At 39.5% G+C, this 20,956-nt stretch overlaps 1 protein-coding gene across 43 annotated transcripts in view; it reads left to right on the plus strand.

Annotated features, from left to right (window-relative positions):
* The window catches only part of MAP4K4 (mitogen-activated protein kinase kinase kinase kinase 4), a 243,480-nt gene that overhangs the window by 214,426 nt on the left and 8,098 nt on the right, over positions 1-20,956 (plus strand). For all 43 annotated transcript variants that reach the window (XM_066268242.1, XM_066268236.1, XM_066268235.1 and 40 more), the window contains 3 exons: positions 3,622-3,765; positions 17,015-17,149; positions 19,629-19,729. In XM_066268242.1, the coding sequence (XP_066124339.1) occupies positions 3,622-3,765; positions 17,015-17,149; positions 19,629-19,729 (380 nt within the window). The remainder of the gene's footprint in view (positions 1-3,621; positions 3,766-17,014; positions 17,150-19,628; positions 19,730-20,956) is intronic.

A 20,956-nucleotide genomic window follows, 5' to 3' on the forward strand; every position in this document is an offset into this window, starting at 1 on the left:
TAAAGAAGGGCCATGCATTTGATACACTTTTTCCTTGTCCACCTTCTGGATCTTTTCCGTCCACCGACCCCTCTCTTGCCCCTCATAATCTCCTGCTCAGCCTTGCTCCCAAGGTTTTGGAAGAGTGATCTCCACCAATTGCAGAGGGACCTCCTTTTCTTTTATTCTTTGAGGTCTGGAGTTTTGTCCTTGTCATTATTGAGTATTTTAAATCTCCTAATAATTATAAGGACTGTGCTAACTTCTAGGTAAAGGGAGCAGCAGCTATTTGGGGGTGTTAGGGACATATTAAAGCAGCCGGCACAGCACGGTCCCAGCCAGGGTCACTTGTGGTTCTCTCCGGGAGCTGAGTTCCATTGTGTTTTTTTTTGTTCATATTCAAGACCTGTCATATCATCAGAAATGATTCTGTTACATTCTGCACAGACATAGTGTTAAATATGTTAATTCTTTAGAAATGGAAGTAATTTTTACTCAGATTGTTTACACTGATAGCAGTCTTACACTTATTTTGTGTTCGTCTAATGCCCTGCAAAGTACTAGGCCCTATTTTATGTATTGTTAATTGTTTTTTTGTTTTAACTAAAATTCTTCTTATTCCTGACTAACTTATTCAGTACTCTGAGAAAAACAGGAGAGTATCTTGAGCCCTTGTTTTTAAAAATGAAGTGGATTTTATCACTATGTTGAAAGAAGAGACTGTAAGGTCACTTAAAGTTGAAGTATATTTCTATAAATCAGTGAATTTGAGTTGCTGCTTGTGCTGGGGCACATCAGTTGTGGATTCCCTTAAATTGCTTGTGATAGCTGTGATGCATTACCTGTTAAACTAATAATAAGTCTCTTAAAGACTTAGACCCAGAAAAGTTAAAGCATGTATTGTGAGAGCTTTAGCCAGCCAGAGGAGAAGATTCAGAGGACTCTGTGATGTTATTTTGAAATGATAAAATCAGTGCATTTACATTCTGCCAACTGTCATGAGATACGTCAGGTGCTTTTTCTGTACCTTCCTGGAAAATGCTACAGGAAGCATTCTTTTTAAGTCAAATTACATAACTAAATTTTGTAAATTGCTGTATATGTATTATACTTTTTTAATGAGGCAGTTTTTCTGCTCGCAGCCAGGATGATTTGATACATCTCTGAACATGATTGTTTCCATTCTTACATTCCTAATGGATTGTCCGCGTTTTACTATAGTGCTTTGCCTAGAATACCATATTTCATCATAGACTTTAAAGGAAATTTCAAATCTGCCATGAACCAGTGTGGCTAGTAATTCCAGGTTCTGAGTGGGAACGGTGCAGAATTAAGAAAATAGGCTTAGAGTAAATGGATGGGCTCGGGAGGCCTCTGCAATGCTGAGGGCAAGAATAGAGCATGCTCAACACCTGCTTCCTGCTTTATTTATAGGGCAAAGTAAGGCCATTAGCAAATCAAAGAGATCTCTGATCACATTTCCAAGGCAACCCAAGAATTCTGCCAAGTGCAGAAAACCCCCACCATACATAACGTCTTAACTTCACAAGACAAAAGATAAAAGAAGTCCTTCCAGGGGATATGGGGCTCAGGATGAGAATAAACAATCCAGCACCATAGCAAAATAGCCTTTAGCAACTTCACAGAACAAGTGAGGTGGGGGGTTGGGCAGACTGTCAGCTTACTGCCAGTTCCCCACACCTCTGTCCCCCAAAAATCTAAGATGCAAATACCCTGTTGGCTTTTGGTCCTCAACAAAATCACATGTTATACAGCTCTTAGCCATTTTTTCCATTAACCTACACCAGATTCCTCTGAGTACAATTGAAATTCTTAGTACAAACAGTTAGCAAAAGTTTAATCATATCTAACAGTCAAAAGATTTGTAAACAGTATTTATAAAAAATCATGACAGCTGCAACTTAATTTTGTTCATTGGATCATAATTTCTAAGGCTTTTCCCAGTGACTTTCTATAGTCCTTTGACTGCTAACACTCAGTACTTTACAAAATTACAGTTTTTAGAAATATATAAGAATTAGAAGGTAGGTGAAAGTGCCAACATATCTACAATTTTTGTGTATATGAAAGATTTTTCAGCTTTATCTTTTATTCCTTTTTTTTTTTTTTACTGTACAATTGTGATTGATATTTAAATGCTGTTTGTTTTTGGAAACCACAAATAAGAGAGATTTCACAAAGCTCATGTTTTGAGTAGTTATTACTAGATTTTTTTTTTTTATTCAGTGAGAGGAGGGGCAGCAGAAAGAGGCTCCTGCATGCACCCGGACCGGGATCCACTTGGCAAGCCCACTAGGGGGCGATGCTCTGCTCATCTGGGGTGTTGCTCGGTAGCTCAGAAACTGAGCTCTTCTTAGCACCTGAGATGGAGGCCATCCTCCATCCTCAGTGCCTGGAGCCAATTCACTCCAATCAAGCCATGGCTGCAGAAGGGGAAGAGAGAGAGAGAAGAGGAGGAGGAGTGGAGAAGCAAATGGTCTTTTCTCCTGTGTGCCCTGACTGGGAATCAAACCCTGGACATCCACATGCCAGGCTGATGCTCTACCGCTGAGCCAACCAGCCAGGGTCTGCTTGGCTAGTTTTAAGGAGCAGCTATGGGAGAGGATGATGCTGTTGATAAAAGATGGCAAAGGTTGACACGCTGGTCTCAGCCAAAATTCACAGCAGGTAGAAGGCAAGGGAGGATAGGTATGGAATTAGGAGTTAAAAGTTTTGAGGTGCTTGCTACTCCAGCAGAAAGACAGCAGAGCCAGTCTCAGTATTTAAGAAGAGAGGGGACCTGGGTTCAGCTGGGCGGAGTAGGAGACATCAGCATAAGGCCAGCCAGCTGGGATGGGCCCCATGGTCCCATGGGGAGGCCACAGTATTTTGATATTCCCAAGAAACTGAGACAGGACCGAAGACGGTTGTTTCTCTCTTGATGATGATGGAGAATGGTCTTTAAGGAAACCTTACGCTGAATGAAAGAAGCCAGATCAGTCATAAATTGTTGAGCATTTAAAGGCTCTCTATAGCCATTGCAATGAAAATAATGACAGATAAAGGAAGCATGAAGAGGTGAAGAGATCATGGTATCAGAGAAGGTTTGTTTGGGCGTTCAGTGTGGCAAATGAGAAGTAGGTCTGTAATAGCAAGAAGATGGTGAGCTCAGAACATTCTTGGGGAGCTGAGGAAGCATGAGAACTGGTGGGTTGTGGGGGAAATTGGGATGAGGGTTGCTCACCCCACTATATCTTTTTTTATATATAAGAAATATTTCACTGTCACTTCTTTATAGTTATTTGTTGAAGTTTGATTACTTTAACCTGTGGCTGTTCTAAGCATTTTTTTGTGAATGAGTTAAGGAAACCACTCTGCCAGATGGTGGTGTTATCCTTTCCATATAACCAGGCTTTTTGCCAAGCACAGCAGTTTAGGCCTATGCCCTGTCTGGGTATCTCATTCCTTATACACCAAGATTGGGGGTTTGATCCCCAGTCAGGGCATGTTCAAGAGTCAACCAATGAATGCACAGATAAGTGGAACAACAAATCAATGTTTCTCTTTCTTCCCCTCTCTCTAAAATCAATACAAAAATAATAATAAAAATAAAATGTGGGCCTGTCTATGTCCTTGAAACAGGAGTGAATTTGTTGGTGGGTACAGAAAGTGGCCTGATGCTGCTGGACAGAAGTGGCCAAGGGAAGGTGTATCCTCTGATTAATCGAAGACGTTTTCAGCAAATGGACGTCCTTGAAGGACTTAACGTCTTGGTGACCATATCTGGTAAGCATTCATTTAGTAAAGCAGGATTATAGGACTGTTCAACAGTACTTCCCAGCACTAACCTTCATTTGGCTCGTTTTCTGAAGTAACAGCTAAATGAGATAGAAGCATAGAGTGATTTTACAATAATGTGAAAGGAAAATGTACTCTGATGTGACCCACACATGTACCCTGACTCTGGGGCTCCTCTAAACAATGGTCTTGGAAAGTACTGCAGCATGCACTCCATTACGAACGTCTCCCTGTGAGCCGCACGCTGCTGGGTGGGATTTGACTCATCTGATGTCTGGAGGTTGGTGCACGTCCTCCTATGCTCTTTCATGCAAAAGGAGCTGTTCCTTGCCATAATAGTAAAATTAATGTATTTTTTTCTTACATCAATTAACAGTTACTATAAAAAATTTTTTTCAGAAAGAACACCTTTTTCTAATTATTAATTGTATAATTAAGATTCATTATGGAAAGTAAGGAACTACTGCAGAAAAGCAAATGGGAGAAATAAAAATAAAATCATCAAAAGATAACGTGTATTAACTTTTCAGTTTTCACTTCCAGTCTTTTAAACATACACACACTCAGAATACACTCTTAATGGAATGGAGGGATCTGCATAAAAATGGTTATGCAATATTTAAAACATCCAGAGGATAATAGTGAGTAAATATGACCCCCATGTATGGACTGGCTGGTTTTAACAGACATTGAGGCACGCTGCTCTGCGCACAGTTGGCATGCCCTCTCTTCCACCACCTGTGGTGACCCTGTTCTGCAGTGAAAGTGTATACTGCCCATTCCTATTGTTCAGATAGTGCAGCCTGTCTCTCATGTCACTGAACGTTCTTCCATGGCATCCATTGTGCATGGCATGGCTATCAAGTGTTTCTTTGCATACATGTACCAAAATGTATTTATTTATCTTCTGTTAAGTCAGTTTATCCTCCCCCCCATGTGAAAATTTCACAAATATCTTTGTAGCTTACTTAATCTTGGGCATACATATCCATGTTTCATGGATCAGAATTTCCTCATAATTTGTATCAGTGCCAGGATCAAAGAGTATGTGAAGTAGTTATAAGACTTTATATATAACCAGTAGTGGTTTTGATTTAGTTATATCCTAACTCAAGCTTGTTATATGTGTTTATATGCAACAAATTTCTTGCGTTATTTTAGTATTCACATAAGCTTTTGGTTGTGAGTAAAGGTGTTTATTGAAATGCAAAGATATCACTATCACACTTAAATGAGAAAACAACCACTTAAAACTGGAGTTTGATTGGGAATTGGTTCTAAAATAGGAGGAAAAATAAATCTGCAGATAGAAATGGTTTAAACTTCATTTTTTGATCCAGTAAACAAGGTGATTCATGGAGATCAGTAATCTGGTACCAGTGATTGATTGCTTTTTGGTCTAGTTTTTTGTATTTTTTCTTATTTAGTCACTTTTAATATTTTCACAATCATAAAAATAATACATATCAATTGTAGGAAGCTTCAAAAATAGAAATACTTAGGAAGAATAAATGTTACCCCTATCTTTGGGATAACTCTTTTTACCATTTTATTGTGGGGTTTTTTTCCTCTTTTCTATAAATATCTCTGAATATGGGAATAAAACATTAAATAAAATGATATGGTCTTTGTTTCACTTATTTTCCCAAATTCTTCAAAGAAGTATAAGAGAGTATAGAAAGTCCACAGATTATTATTTTTTTAAAATATTTTTTTTTATTTTATTTTTATTTTTTTCGTTTTCTGAAGCTGGAAATGGGGAGAGACAGTCAGACAGACTCCCGCATGCGCCCCACCGGGATCCACTCGGCACACCCACCAGGGGCGATGCTCTGCCCCTCCAGGGCGTCGCTCTACCATGACCAGAGCCACTCTAGTGCCTGGGGCAGAGGCCAAGGAGCCATTCCCAGCGCCCGGGCCATCTTTGTTCCAATGGAGCCTTGGCTGCGGGAGGGGAAGAGAGAGAGAGGAAGGAGGGGGGTGTGGAGAAGCAAATGGGCGCTTCTCCTATGTGCCCTGGCCAGGAATCGAACCCGGGTCCCCTGCACGCCAGGCCGACACTCTACCGCTGAGCCAACCGGCCAGGGCCGAAAGTCCACAGATTATAAATGTACAGCTCAGTGAATTGTCACTATTATATTCTTCCATGTCGTAACCCCCACCCTGGTGAAGAAATGGAACGATCCTAGCACCTCAGATACTGCCTTGTGCTACCTGCTAGTCAGACAGCCCTCCCATCCCCCAGTGGCAAACATTATCCCTACTTTAACACAGTAGATTGGTTTTGCCTTCATTGACCTTAGGTCAAATAGTAAAATGATAAGTATTCTTTTGTGTCTGGCTACTTTTATAGTGTGTGTGTGTGTGTGTGTGTGTGTGTGTGTGTGTGTGTTTAGAGCAGTTTTAGATTTACAGAAAAATTGAGCAGAAAGTATGGACAATTCCCATATTACCCCCACCCACTACCAGTTTCCTCTACTGTCTTGCATGGTGTGGTACCTTTGTTAAAGTTGATGAGTCAGTTATTCACTAAGGTTCGTGTTGACATTAGGGTTCACTCTTGGTGTTGTACATTCTGTAAGTAATGACAAATGCATAATTATCCACCATTACAGTAGCACATAGACTATTTTGACTTCCTGAAAAATCCCCTGTACTCCACCTACTTGACTTACTGTCAAAGCCACTGGCAATGACTGATCTTTTTTACTGTCCCCTGTATTGCCTTTCTCAGAATGGTAAAGCTGGAGTCATAGAGCATGTAGCCTTTTCATACTGTGTTTAATTTCAAATTTCCAATTGCTTTTGCAAGTATATGGGAAAGCAGTTTACTTTTGTATATTAACCTAGTATCTTGCAGCCGCTTAATAGTTCCAGGAATTTTTTGCTAAATCTTTGGCATTTTCATCCTAGGCAGTCATGTCTTCTGTCAACAAGGGAGGGCATTCACTATGGTGTTACTTGGAGTGGTGAGGGGACATCCTTCCCTTGTTTGCCCATCTTAGGGGAAAGCACCTGGTTTCTCACCATTAGGCGTGTGTGATGTTAGCAGTGAGCTTGGGTAGACTTTCTTCCTTAAATCGAGGCAGTTTACCCCTATTCCTACTTGCCTAAAGTCTGTATTATGAGATGGGTGTTGGGTTTTGTCAAGTGCTTTTACTGCATCTATTCATATGATCATAGTGTTTTTCTTTTTTAGCTTGTTGTGTCTTTGCTCATCTTTTTTTTTTTTTTTTTTTTGGTTGTTTATAGCTGATTTTTGTTCCTCTGTATTCCTGTGTATGGCCACATAGCAATTTATTCACTCATTCTACTGTTGATGGACATTTGTGTTATTTCTTGTTTGGAGCTATTATGAACAGTGCTGCTATGACATTCCTGTTCTTGTATTTGGGGTTCATACACACATATGTCTATTAATAAGGTGACCAACTTTTTTATAATGAAAAGGACAAATTGAAGAAAACAATATTGTAGATAAAAGATACATTTTATTCATTGCAACAATAATACAGTATAATATGATGAATGCATAATAAAAACATTTATAATATATTGTAATTATGCTTACATGCCTATTAATTTTTAATAATGTAAGAAAAAAGTACTCATTTAGATTCAAATAGGTCACATCACATGCAATGGATCGACTCTGCATTGATTGAATACGAACATCTACAGATTAATCTTCCAATATCAAAAAGGAGGACATGTAGGAGGACTCTTTTCGAGGGAGGACGGAACTTACAAAAGAAAGACTGTCCTCCCTAAAGGAGGACGATTACTATTAGTAAAGAAATTATTAGATCATAGCAGGGTATACATATAACCTACTTTAATAGATAATGCCAAGCTCTTCAGAGTGATTCTAACAGTTTACAACACTAATAATAGATAATGCCAAGCTTTTCAGAGTGATTCTAACAGTTTACAACACTAAAGGTTCTAGTTTTTCCACATTTCTCCTTCTTTCAGTACTATTACTCTTTTTAATTCTAGACACAGGTGTATGAAATTTATCTCATTATGGTTTTAATACTTATTCAGTATTGATGTTAAGAACAATTCCTCTTTATGTATCTGTGAGATCATTTTGCCTGGTTTCTCGCTCTGTTTTTCTGTTTAGTTGTCTTTCTTCTACTTGATTGATAGGAGATCTTTACAGATCGCAGTGTGAGTCATTTGTCAGCTCTGTAAGTTTCACACATCTCCAGTTGATGGCTTCACCTTTGCTGGATTCAAGTCCCTGTTGGGTGACTTGTGTTGTCAAAAGAGAAATAATAGCTACACTGGAGGGTTTTGAGAATCAGATGACATAATCATGTAAGAGCATCTTACAAGCTCTATTAATTATATTGTTGTGTGTAATACTCCAGCCTGCTGGGAACTACCAGTGTTGCGTGGAAGAAACCTACTCAAGACACAAACTTAAGTCGAGAAAGAGGGGGAGGCCTGACAAGGGAGGCAAAGAAGACCTGGATTTCCTTCTCCCTTAGCTTTTATTGATCAGAAGCAGAACAGGTAACAGGATTACAAGGGAGGGAGATCAGGTGATAAGGGGAAAGAATGACTAATGGCCAATTTGCTGAAATGGAGAAAGGGCTAGTTTGGGTCAATACATTCTTTTTCTTTTGCTAATTAAGCCCAAAGGAAGGGGCAATCCAGAATCTCTAGACTAATTTTGTAAAGCCCATTCACATGCATTCCTTTGTGTCTGCACCAAGGTCACTCACTCACACAGCTTCTTGGTGTTTGCATCCAAGAGGACTCAGGGCTTTTAACTAAAGTTCTCCAATCCCAGTCATAGAGGGTTCAAGGTTAGATGGGTCATTCCCTACATCTCCCCCTTTTTTGTTTTAGTAAAGATTAACAGAAGTAGATGGTTGGTTAGGTGGTTGTAGTGGAAAGTAAAGAGCAAGCATAGAGAGAAACAAGTTTTTAGGGGTTTAAAGGTGTTTCTGTATTTTGTAAAAGTTCTTTAGCACACCTGGTTAGATGTTTCAGAGTGTCCTACGTGATGGATGTCAGGTGCTCCCCAAGAGCATGCGAGCAAGTTAGGTGTCCTTTTCCAGGTTCATTTCTGGCGATGAATTCAATATCAGCTTCTGGATCTCTGGAAGCAGGTTGCTTTCTAAGGGCTGGTGTCAGTTCATGATGAGGCTTCACATTTCTCTTACCTCACTGGTATTCAAAGAGGAACTGTTGATGACAAAATTGGAACATACCCTCACCCCAAAGTTAGTAATTTGATTGGATTCTGCCACGTCGGGCAAGCTAATATTCTGGTACAACATGAGAGGCTTAGGCTGTTACTCAGCTGGTATAAAATTCATCTCGGCTGCAGTAAGTCCAGAATGTTGACCGAGGGCGCACCACTAAGACTCTAGACTCAAGTGTGTGGGTAAAACAGAAGAAAAAAAAGTTTATTACACTCGCGAGCGGGCTCAAGGCAAGGAGGTAGCCAAGAGCACTCTCAGTCTTTTTGCAAGGGCTTTTATACTTTGGTAGGCAAGCAAGCAACCGTTTACAGAAGCTGAGTTGGCAGTTAGTCGTTAACCCTTATCCTATCTTTATCAGGAACACATACCTATTTGGTAAGCAGTTTCGGTTGTGGTCGAGCTGCCTCTGGTGAACTAGCTCTAAGCAAATTTCTCAGTGGTTTATGGTAGGGAGCGGTCAATTCCTGCTTTCTTTAATTTTAGTCAAAAGGTCAAGCAGAATTTTTCCACTTACGGTTACAAGAGGAGGAAATGTTCAAAAAATTAAAGAGTAAAATAAGCCTTATACAATTGTTCTTGTGGAGTGAGTCTCTCCTCCTGACTCTCCCTTTTTTGTTTGTTAAGATAAGTTTTAAGGTGCAGTGAACACGTCTTATTACAGGCCTGTCCTGTTGGATTATAAGGGATACCTGTAACATTTTTAATATTCCAGTTTTGTAAAGGTATTTGGAATGTCTTGGAAGTATAGTAAGCCCCATTGTCTGTTTTAATTACTTTAGGGCAGCCAGGAATGGAGATGGACTCTGAGAGGTGAGAAATGGCCTGACGTGCTGCTTCCCTGGTAGCAGGTGTAGTGTAAATCATGCTTGAATAGAATCTACAATAAAGAAGAGTCCATAACTATTTCTTCTGCTTCTTTGCATTACATGGTTCTAGTAGAGATAGCCCTTATCCAGGGAGGGGGCCCTTTTGCTACTAAAATCAAGTTGCTTACTAGAACATTTTATAGCTCTATGATAATCTCCATGTTCTTTATATAAACTTGATTTTAGTAATAAAAGCTGGGAACCTAATTGAGACAGTATCCAATCAAACCCAGAAATCCTTTAAGCTGCTTTTTTTTTTGAAAGATGGTGTTGGGCAGATAAAATATATTATGCTCACTTTGTTAAAGATGGCGCTGCCCACGAGGAGGCCATCACCCAGGTGATATTAATGTGTGTCTCTGTGGGCAGGTAGAATCCTTGTAGCCTGGTGCTTGGTTTTGGGATTAAGCCTTTCCCACCCGTTTTGATGTGAGGTGGTACAATCCAATCATGCCTCAGAGAAGTGTCTTTGTATTAAGAGACTTCCCTATTTTGTATATTGGATTAAAGGTTTGGAATCTACACTATAAAATGGGGGCAGAATGAGAGCTTGCCCTCTTGGTTCCTAGGATGATTAGCATGAGAGAGCAGAGGGAGCAGAGCAGAGAGCAGAAAGAGGCCATGTGGCCAGGAGAAGCAGCCAAGATGGTGGAGTGCTGAGTGAGAAGAGAGTTGGTGCAGAGTTTGTACAGGGAGAAGGAAGGAGATGGGGAACTGAAGAGAATAAGGCTGGTGAGCTAGAAACCTTTGATTCTAGGAAACTCGGATAAGTCAGTGGCTTTGTGAGCACTGAATGTGAGTGGGTTTTGGAGCCCAGTGTGTGTTTTTTACTTGCCCGCCGGGTGCAAGCTAGAATTAAAGAAAATGGCCTATCAGTTTTTGGCTCCATTATTTCTTTACCGACTGTCCGAATCTAATGCGAACCTGCATGAGCCAGGCGGCTGCTTTGATAGTGGCCCTGGCTACTGGCTTGACAGATGGGATTCCTCTTGAGTTTTCAGGGTTAATAAGTAGCCTTTTTTTTTTTTTTTTACAGAGAGAGTCAGAGAGAGAGGGATAGATAGGGACAGATAGACAGGAATGGAGAGAGATGAGAAGCATCATCAGTTTTTCATTGTGACACCTTAGTTGTTCATTGATTGCTTTCTCCTGTGTGCCTTGATCGTGGGGCTACAGCAGACTGGGTAACCCCTTGCTCGAGCCAGCGACCTTGGGTCCAAGCTAGTGAGCTTTGCTCAAACCAGATGAGCCCACGCTCAAGCTGGGGACCTCAGGGTCTCTAACCTGGGTCCTCTGTATCTCAGTCCAACGCTCTATCCACTGCGCCACCGCCTGGTCAGGCTAAGTAGCCAATTTTTAAATACAAGATATCCCAAGTAGATATTTCACTAAAGGTGTAGAATTAGAGCTTGTCCTAGAGCATCAAGTATGTTATCTCTGAATTGGATTACAGTGAAATCTCTGGAAAATTCAGCACTGTTCAAATCAGCTTTTGGTATCTAAGACAATAGGTGGGAATCTCCATATATCCCTGAGGCATTACTGTGTAACTAAACTTGTGACCTTCCCTGGTGAAAGCAAAGAGGTATTTCTGTTCTTTTATTTTTTACAGACATGCTCAAACAGGCATTACATGACTTTATTATTGAAAAATATTGGCAATACACAGGAATAGCTGGTAATAGAGTATGTAGATTTGGAAAAACAGTATGTCTGGGAATAACTATCTTATTTATAGCCTTGAGATTTTGTATAAATTTTATTATACTAGAAAGTTAGAATTACAAGGGGTTGTACATATAATTATAAATGCCTTTTTAAGTAATCTAGTAATACATACATATATGTTTGTTTTTTAAGATTTTATTTATTCATTTTAAAGAGGGGGTAGAGAGAGAGATAAAGAGAGAATGGGAGAGGAGCAAGAAGCATCAACTCCCATCTGTGCCTTGACCAGGCAAGCCTCAGGTTTCGAACCAGCAGCCTCAGCGTTCTAAATGGACACTTTATCCACTGCACCATCACAGGTCAGGCACATACATGTTTTTAAATCCCGTTTCAGCTTCCTATAATTTTTTAATGTGACTTGGCTTTTTACAATAAAAAAACCCCTCCTTTTTGGGTGCTCTACAATCCTGAGCCAGGCTTCCCACAGTTAAAACAGGGTGACCCAGTCATCACTGGTACAAAAGTTTGAGCTAAGTAAATTCTGTTGTTTGACTCCTAGAAACCAGTATATTATTTGGAATAGGTCAGGAGAGCCAAGATCAAATGTTCCAATAGATAAATTTTAAATTTCTTTGTGAACCCAGATAAAATCAGAGAAATCTTTCATGTAGGTTAATTCTCTTCTACTCAAAGGAACATACACAATTGCTGGTTCCTCTCTATCTGAAACCAGCTTTTCTTAAAAGGGAGCTGCTAGAATTCCTGGATTATTCTTGTCTGAATTTCTATTCTTATCTTCCCCTAGGTCAATGGGGTGTGGTAGTAAAGGAGGCAAAGATAGAAGAGGAAGGAAGAATGGAGGAGAAGGGGGAGTCTGGACAAGGGAGCTCAGATAGCAAAATAGTGGAGAAGCTGTAGAAGGAGAGGAATGGGGGTTGGCATTCATTAATTTCAAATTACTTCAGAGACAGTTTCTAAAAAAAAAAAATTTTTTCCAAAGAATTTCTGTGCTTCTAGAAGCTTCTATTTCCAATCAATGTCTGCTTTACATTCATTTCATATTAACTTTAGAGCTGGCATTTCTATTTAAGTACACAGAAAAAAAAATCACTTATGAGGAACCGCAAGGTCCCCACTTTTGACCACTTGAAGCTGAAATTTTTCTATCTCAGTAGATATTAGCAAGTTAACCTGCAGGATTATTAATGGGGACTTGGGACTTGTCGACCTTAAGGTATGATTTCCCATGTTAATTTTAGTTTTCTTTGTATATCTGCAGAGTCTGAGCAAATTTCTAGAGAGAATATGTAGTGGGTTCAAGCGTGCTGCTTGTGGGTTGAGCTCCAAGGGAATTTCACCTCCCAAGTCATCTCAAACCCTCTTATGTGTCTCAGTTTCTCTCCCTAGCCGTGAGGACTAGGAGCACTAGGTAACCAGCCTTTGTATGCCTGGCCTCAGACAAGTCAATTTTTTAATTACAGTTGAATTTGGAAGTCCCTATGGGGTGGCCTACACGTCATGAGGGATGCCCTCTTGACACCTCCAGGGATTCTTGGTCACCTAAAAACACCTGAGATTCGGGCTGGAGGGAGGAAGTGCCCTTTATCTCCGGAGCTGAACATGTCCAGGCTCTCATTTATCCAGCAAAGGTTTCAGACTCGCAGTTAAGTAGTTCCAATTGAAAGAATCCAAAATTAAAAACCAGTCATTTGGCCTGACCTGTGGTGGTGCAGTGGATAAAGCATCGACCTGGAAATGCTGAGGTCGCTGGTTCAAAACCCTGGGCTTGCCTGGTCAAGGCACATATGGGAGTTGATGCTTCCAGCTCCTCCCCAGCTTCTCTCTCTGTCTCTCCTCTCTCTCTCCCTCTCTGTCTCTCTCTCTCCCTTTCTCTCTTCTCTCTAAAATGAATAAATAAAAATTTAAAAAAATAAAAAATAAAATAAAATAAAAACCAGTCATTCATTATCCCTGATTCACAGACCTGAGTAGTTTTACACACACACAAGACAATTACAGTACAGAGACATAAGCATGACACATAAATAAATCTAATTGATCCTAATAGCGGAGTTGCTACTTGGCCCCTAACTCTGAAGACAAAGAAGACAGAGTATAGCAATCAGCATGGCAAGACATAACGGAGTATAAACCAAAGAAACAAATTAAGGATCCAAAATTCCATTCTATTTAAATTTAAATGAGCGCTCCTTACTTATTTCAATTTTAAAGCAACAATGCAGGAAAGAAACTATTTTACTTTTATTAAAGTATTAGAGCCTGCATTTCAAATTTTTGCATATAGGAACTTAATTCAGGCCTCAAAAGAGTCACATTTTGGCTAATTTCAGTTGATACTATTTTATAGATTTATAAGCATAGGTTAACCAACTAGTCAGAATTCATCCTGGGGGGGTGGTTTATCCTTAGCAATGGACAAGGTGTTACCCATTCTGTTACAGTATCAGACAAAAAATAAACAGAAACCAGAATCAGACAAATCAGAGAGAAACCCGGGATTTCAGGGCACAACCAGACCAGAAAGATGCCTGCCCGATCTCAGGGCTTTTTCTGACAGGGGCGCTGGAGGATGAAACTAGCAGAACCTCCCTGAGTAAATACACACTTGGCAGCTGCTTGGGAAGTACTGTAGTCAGATCCTTCAGGTCCCCTAGTCTGGGACTAATTTCAAGGCAAAGAATAGGGAAGAAACAAAATGACAGTTCAGAGGATTATAGCTAAAACATTAAAATCAGAAAATTTCAGGATTGTACAATAACAGGAAAGCTGTAGCTTTAATTGTTTCTGGGTTTCCAATCCTCAGAGACAATTTTTCATTAAGGAAGGAGTATGACTTCCCAGGTCCTGGGGGGAAAGAGGTGGAAGAGGATGGAAGTGCCGAAGGCTCTTCGGGAGGCAAAGGAGGAGGAGAAGAGGTTTTGTCCTTATCGGGCCACCTCAGATTTCACTGTTGTTGTAACTGGTGGTTCAGGTTGACTATGCTGAGATTCCTCTTTTACTTTCTGCCATGTTGTGAGAAGAGTGTAAAGTCAGTGTCCACGGCCACTATCACAGCCACCTGGCTCATGCAGTTCGCATTTGATTCGGACAGACGGTAATGAAACAACGGAGCCAAGAACTGGTGGGCCATCACGTTTAATTCTAGTTTGCATCCGGTGGGCAAGAAATACACAAAATGGGAAGACACTGCCCTTTCCATTCAGGGCTCCCAAAGCCACTGACTTATCTGAGTTTCCTAGATTCAAAGGTTTCTACTTCACCAGCCTTATTTACCTGTTCCCCATCTCCTTCTCTCTGCACAAACTCGGCACAAACTGGCTTCTCCTTCAGCATTTCGCTATCTTGGCTGCTTCTCCTCTCCTCAACGTGGCCTTTCTCTGCTCTCTACAGCATGGGCTCCTCTGCCCCATTTTATAGTGTAGAAATCAAAACCTTTAGTCCAATATACAAACAAGGAAGTCTCTGATACAAAGTCACTTATCTGAGGCATAATGGGATTCCTCATAAGAGTGCACCACCCCACATCATGCAACAGTCAAGGGTGTGGGGAAAAGCTCAGTTTTTGAGAAGCTCTTAGTATTAAAAGGGTGGGAAAGGCTTAGTCTTAAAACTAAGCCTTAGGCTATAAGGACCCTGCCTTCTTACAGCCTGTCCCCCACACCCAATGCAAACTATAAGCGAGCAAACATATATATCATCTTTACAAACTTATTTGACCAACAAAGAGAAACAGAAACCTTTAGTCCTCGTTCAAACGCCTTTTCAAAACTTGACCTACTTGTTCCCATAAGTCGAAATCTAAGGTTCCCTCATCAGGGAACCATGGGCAGTGCTCTTGTATAGCCAGTAAGAGTTGCTATAATGTTTTAGGCTCTATAGTACACTGAGCAGCGTGGAGCAAGTGTTATAAATTTCTAATGTAAATGCACTGCTGCTTGGTGAGCTCCTGTCCCATGAGGAAATCCCTCTTTGACCTATGTACATCCTCCCTTCCTCAAGGCGAGTAGGGACTGTTCCTTACTGGAATTCCTCATAAGATGCAGTGCAAAACTCCTCTTCACGTGCAGATGGATTCCACAGGATCACGATGGGGTCACCAGTTGTATTCTAGCCCGCTGGGAACTACCAGTGTCATGTGGAAAAAACCTACTCAAGACACAAACTGATGTCAAGAGGAAGAGGGGGAGGCCTGCCAAGAGAGGCAGAGAAGACCTGGATTTCCTTTTTCCTTAGCTTTTATTGATCAGAAGCAGAACAGAGGTAACAGGATTACAAGGGAGGGAGGTCAGGTGATAAGGGGAAAGTGACTAATGGTCATTTTGCTGACATGGAGAAAGGGCTAATTTGGGTCAGTACATTCTTTTTCTTTTGCTAATTAACACATTGTGTTGACTGGCAATTTTATGCAGAAGTTATCTCATGTCACCTGCTATTTTTTCAAAATTGAGTATGAAAGTGAAACAATCTAAATAAACTTCAGTATACTTTACACATAATGAATTTAAAGGAAACTTTGTACATATCTGCTACACTGTATTTTATACATATTATATATTTTAGTAATTTTTTTTTGGTGTGTTATACTGTATAGCAATCACCTACATGTAATGGTACTTTTGTAATACTATAATTGCGATAAAAGCAAATATCAAGAAAAGTCATTTTTTTATAGTAAACACAATTGAACACAAAGAAAGATTTTACAATATCCTTGATATGTATGTTGAAACTGGAAGCATTAGAAGATAGTCCAAGTTAGACAGCTTGACACTGATTGTTTTTGTTTACTGTACCTTGATTTTGTGATTTCATGCCTGGAGGAGTAGAAGAAAAGAAGTCAGCATGAGAATATAGAATGGTGTGCTGTTTGTCAAACTTCAACCTTCAGGGCAGAGTCACAAATACAATAATCCTCTATTACCCTGAGTTTCAAAAATTGAAATAGCTAATGCAAGTGCAAACAGGAATTAACTTGTGAGGTGAGAGGTCAGTCTAGGACCTCTAGGCTAATTATCTAAAGCCGGTCACAGTGCATTCCTTTGTGTCTGCACAAAGGTCACTCACTCACACAGCTTCTTGGTGTTTGCATCCAAGAGACATTCACTCAGAGCTTTTAACTAAAGTTCCCCAATCCAAGTCATAGAGGGTTCAAGGTTAAATGGGTCATTCCCTACAGTTGTGAAGGTATTTGTGTTACTTTGTGGTTCATTGATACTGTTCATCTATGTAACTGAGTTCTTTATTTTAATATATTTTCTTCTAACTCAGGTTATACTTTGTATGACTATTCTTGGGTTTCAAAAGTCTACCTGAATGGTTCAAATTGAGTTTCTAGTAAACTGATAACAGAATGATTAAGGGGATGATAGTTAATGTTTCCTAAAGTTTCTTTTGGTTACTATTGTTATTGATGATATCTTACTCTTGAACATCTGTGGAAAATATTTTTCTTTGTTTTGCTAGGCAAAAAGGATAAGTTACGTGTCTACTATTTGTCCTGGTTAAGAAATAAAATCCTTCACAATGATCCAGAAGTCGAGAAGAAGCAGGGATGGACAACTGTAGGGGACTTGGAAGGATGTGTACACTATAAAGTTGGTGAGTTCCATGAAGATCATAAGGGTTTTGTTTTTCTAGGGTTTAATTAGTGTTCTATTTAAAATTCACATGTTCTTTGAGGACTTTAATAATAAACTTGTTTCTGATACCTATATCCGTGATTTATATTTCTAATCCTGAAGACTTATCTAGACTCAGGTGCACCTTTAAACATAACATAGTCCATTCCCAATTCATTCCTGCTGCACATCCATCCATCTGATGCACAGCAATCATCCTGTGAGAGAAGCTTTTCATCCTTGCTGTTTGATGGTTCACATTCTTCTCTATAAGATGTGGTTCAGAATAAACTCTCTAAGGAAGACTTGCCAAGGAGAGCCAGATGATTTGGAGTCCTCCTTTGCGCTCTAGGCTTCTTCTCCATTTGCAGGACGGGACTAAGGACTACAAGTCCCTGGCAGGTTGATAGATTGTGTGAGAGTTGGCTCAAGGAGCTGTGGCTTGTCACTTGGATTAAGTGCACTGTGCAGAGCTGCTGTGCTCTGAACTACAATACATAGTAAATGAATCTAGAAGGCCACCTGGTGTTTTATGGCAACTGTGTTTTCTTTTTAGCATACATGCTTCAGTTCTCATGAAATAATATCTCACAAGAACAACAAAAAAAATGTGTGTATGTATACTTTAAAAAGCAAAATACCAGTATGAATGTTGAAAATAAAGGAAATAATGACACTTAGTCAAATGGAAGTTTTATGGGAAAGATGATATAAGATGATACATCCTTTGAAAAAAGAAGTTGAGAAGATCAACAAATAGTCTACAGTGTGCCTAAGACTTACTAATAATATAAGGGGCCTATTGAACATGGATTTCTGCTCTTCTGGTTTTTTATTCTGTGTTTATGAGAGTGTGTACTCTAGTCAATCCTCTGTTCCCAGGAATATTTTAGTTCTTGCTTATGTAATCTGCCCACAACCTTAGTGTATTGGTTGATAATGATTATAGGAGCCACCCAGTATTAGAATCATTCTGGATGATTCCAGAAACTAGTGCTGTCTCCTTGTCATAGATTTTATGATTAGGATTTTCTGTGTGTTGTGTATGTGAAATATTTTTATTTGTTGAGGAATAACTAAAATCATCTAAGGCTAAATTTAATGAGACGGTTTATAACAGCTGAAATGTTTACCTTAGATGATCCTACAGGGGGAGCTAGAGGCAGATGTATTAGAGGGAGATGGGTTTTTCACCAAACAAAACAGCAACTCTCAGGCCTGTCATTCTTACAGAATGAGTCATAAGCATTTTCTAGAGGTTTAATAATGTGTAATACTATTCATTTGTTGTGTTTATACTTTTAGGAAATTGTATTCAGTTTATCAAGATTGTGCTATACTACATGGGGGGCTAATGAAATTTATATTTAAGTTAATTAACATGATTTAGTTCCTCAGGGGCACTAGTACATTCCAGGTACCTAGTAGCCACATGTAACTATTCACTGTCATATTAACAGTACAGATATAAAAACTTTCCAAAGCCACAGAAAATTCTATTAAATAACACTACTTTAAACAACATCTTAGAATCCTCTGTCTTAATATTAATGTCAATAATTTACTTGGACAATATATGGACTTTAACAGTGAAAGGTATCAAGTTAATAAGCCATTTCTCATGTACAACAGAAGAGTTAAGTCATAGTGTGAAATTAGATAACTTATAAAGAACCTGGTGGGTCTGCACCTGACCAGTTACTCATGTATACTCAGGGCCCCTCCAAGTATCTGTTTTTTAAGCAGAGTTGCCTGGCTCTAGGGGGACTAAAACAGCTGTGTAATGGACGTGTGTGTGTCTGTACCTGTACCTGTACCTGTATTTTTAGTTCAGTGTATAGATAGATAGTTGAAGAGAGATTTTCTTTACTACTACTGCTATTTTAGTGCAGAGCTTTAGGTAGAATCCTAGCAGTTATTACCTCTATAGATCAGAAAGTGCTTTGAAATGATACTTGGTCTATACACAAAATAGAGTTCAAACTCAGCCAGTTAGTATTTTGGTATAGCCCTCTGTGCTCCTCAGTCTGGAAGCCCCGTGCAGGACTCAGGAAAAACCACGTGGAGTATTTGATCTCTTGCTATGATTCAGGAGCTTCTTGGCTGGTTAGTTTCATCATTATCCTTTTCAACTAATACAGAACCCTTGAGACTTTAAAGTGGTCTAGCATTGCCCTTGATAATTAAATCCTTGCAATATAAGAAGATTAGGAACATTAGTGGAAGTACTTATTGGTAGTAACCAGAATATTGGAATTGAATCCAACGCATCAAGGACTATGGGAACAGCCTGAACTATACATTAAAGAACTTGGAAAGGAAACTGAAGCTTGATCTTGCTTTAACATTTTTCTCCGGTTGGTTTGGATGAATCAGTAGAAGTCATTTCTATATTTGTAAAAGAAAACTAAAAAAATTTAGAGTTCCTTGTTGATACTGACTTGTGCTTGTCTTTTCAGTAAAATATGAAAGAATCAAATTTCTCGTAATTGCTTTGAAGAGTTCTGTGGAAGTTTATGCCTGGGCGCCCAAGCCATACCACAAATTTATGGCCTTTAAGGTAAAAATCTCAAGTGTACCTAAAAGTAGAATTGGCTGTGCACACTGTGACCAAGAATCAGGGAATAAGTTTAAAACCCTTAAACAGTTAAAACTGATCATTTATAAGCTATCTCCTAATAGAGTCTGTAACTTTCGTAAGAGAGGCCATTTCTGATATCACAGCCTAGCTCTCCTGGTCTGCGGATTGTGCGCTGGGTAGAGCTGCTGCTGTGTGGACTCTGTGACCAGTGAGCCAGTGCTGATGGAGAGAGGTCAGAGAAGTCACTTTCATGTAAAGCCAGCCTTGGCTTCCGCCAAAGGAACAGATATGTGTGAGCATTGAGAGGACATAAAAGTATCCAACACTAGACAGCTTTAAGGTACTAATAATTAAAAATTACATTACAGCCTGACCAGGCGGTGGCGCAGTGGATAGAGCGTTGGACTGGGATGCCAAGGACCCAGGTTTGAGACCCCGAGGTCGCCAGCTTGAGCGCAGGCTCATCTGATTTGAGCAAAAGCTCACCAGCTTGGACCCAAGTTCACTGGCTCGAGCAAGGGGTCACTCAGTCTGCTGAAGGCCCGCGGTCAAGGCACATACGAGATAGCAGTCAATGAACAACTAAGGTGTTGGAATGCTCAACGAAAAACTGAGTGATGCTTCTCATATCTCTGTTTCTGTCTGTCCCTGTCTATCCCTCTCTCTGACTCTCTCTCTGTCTCTGTAAAAAAAATAAAAGTGGAGAACCTTTAAAAAATTACATTACAGAAATTATTAATGACACAGGAATGAGTAGTATTACAACTAAAAGTAGGTTAAAATATGTATAATATAGTATATCACTTTTGTTTAAAAAAAATAGAAAAATCTTGTTATTTTTATGGGTATTTTTTAATATATTTTAAAAAATAATTTTAGAGTTTGCACTAGATAAAAATTTATGAAATTTTTAATTAAAATGATATTACTGCGACCTTAAGTATTATAAATAACATCATTTCTAATAGACACAAAACCTTAAGCATAGCCCCTGGGACTGTTTTAATGCAGGGTGAGAAATTAAGAGTTTTCATCCAAAATGATTTTATTTACTTATTTTTTAAAAGAATTTTGGGCCCTGGCTGGTTATCTCAGTCGGTTAAGAGCATCGTCCAGAAACCACAAGGTTGTGGGTTCGATCCTTTGTCAAGGCACACACGAGAAGCAATCAATGAGTACATGACTGAGTAGAACAACAAAAGCTTT

This window comes from Saccopteryx bilineata, chromosome 3 (genome assembly GCF_036850765.1).
Source record: "Saccopteryx bilineata isolate mSacBil1 chromosome 3, mSacBil1_pri_phased_curated, whole genome shotgun sequence".
Lineage (NCBI taxonomy): Eukaryota > Metazoa > Chordata > Mammalia > Chiroptera > Emballonuridae > Saccopteryx > Saccopteryx bilineata.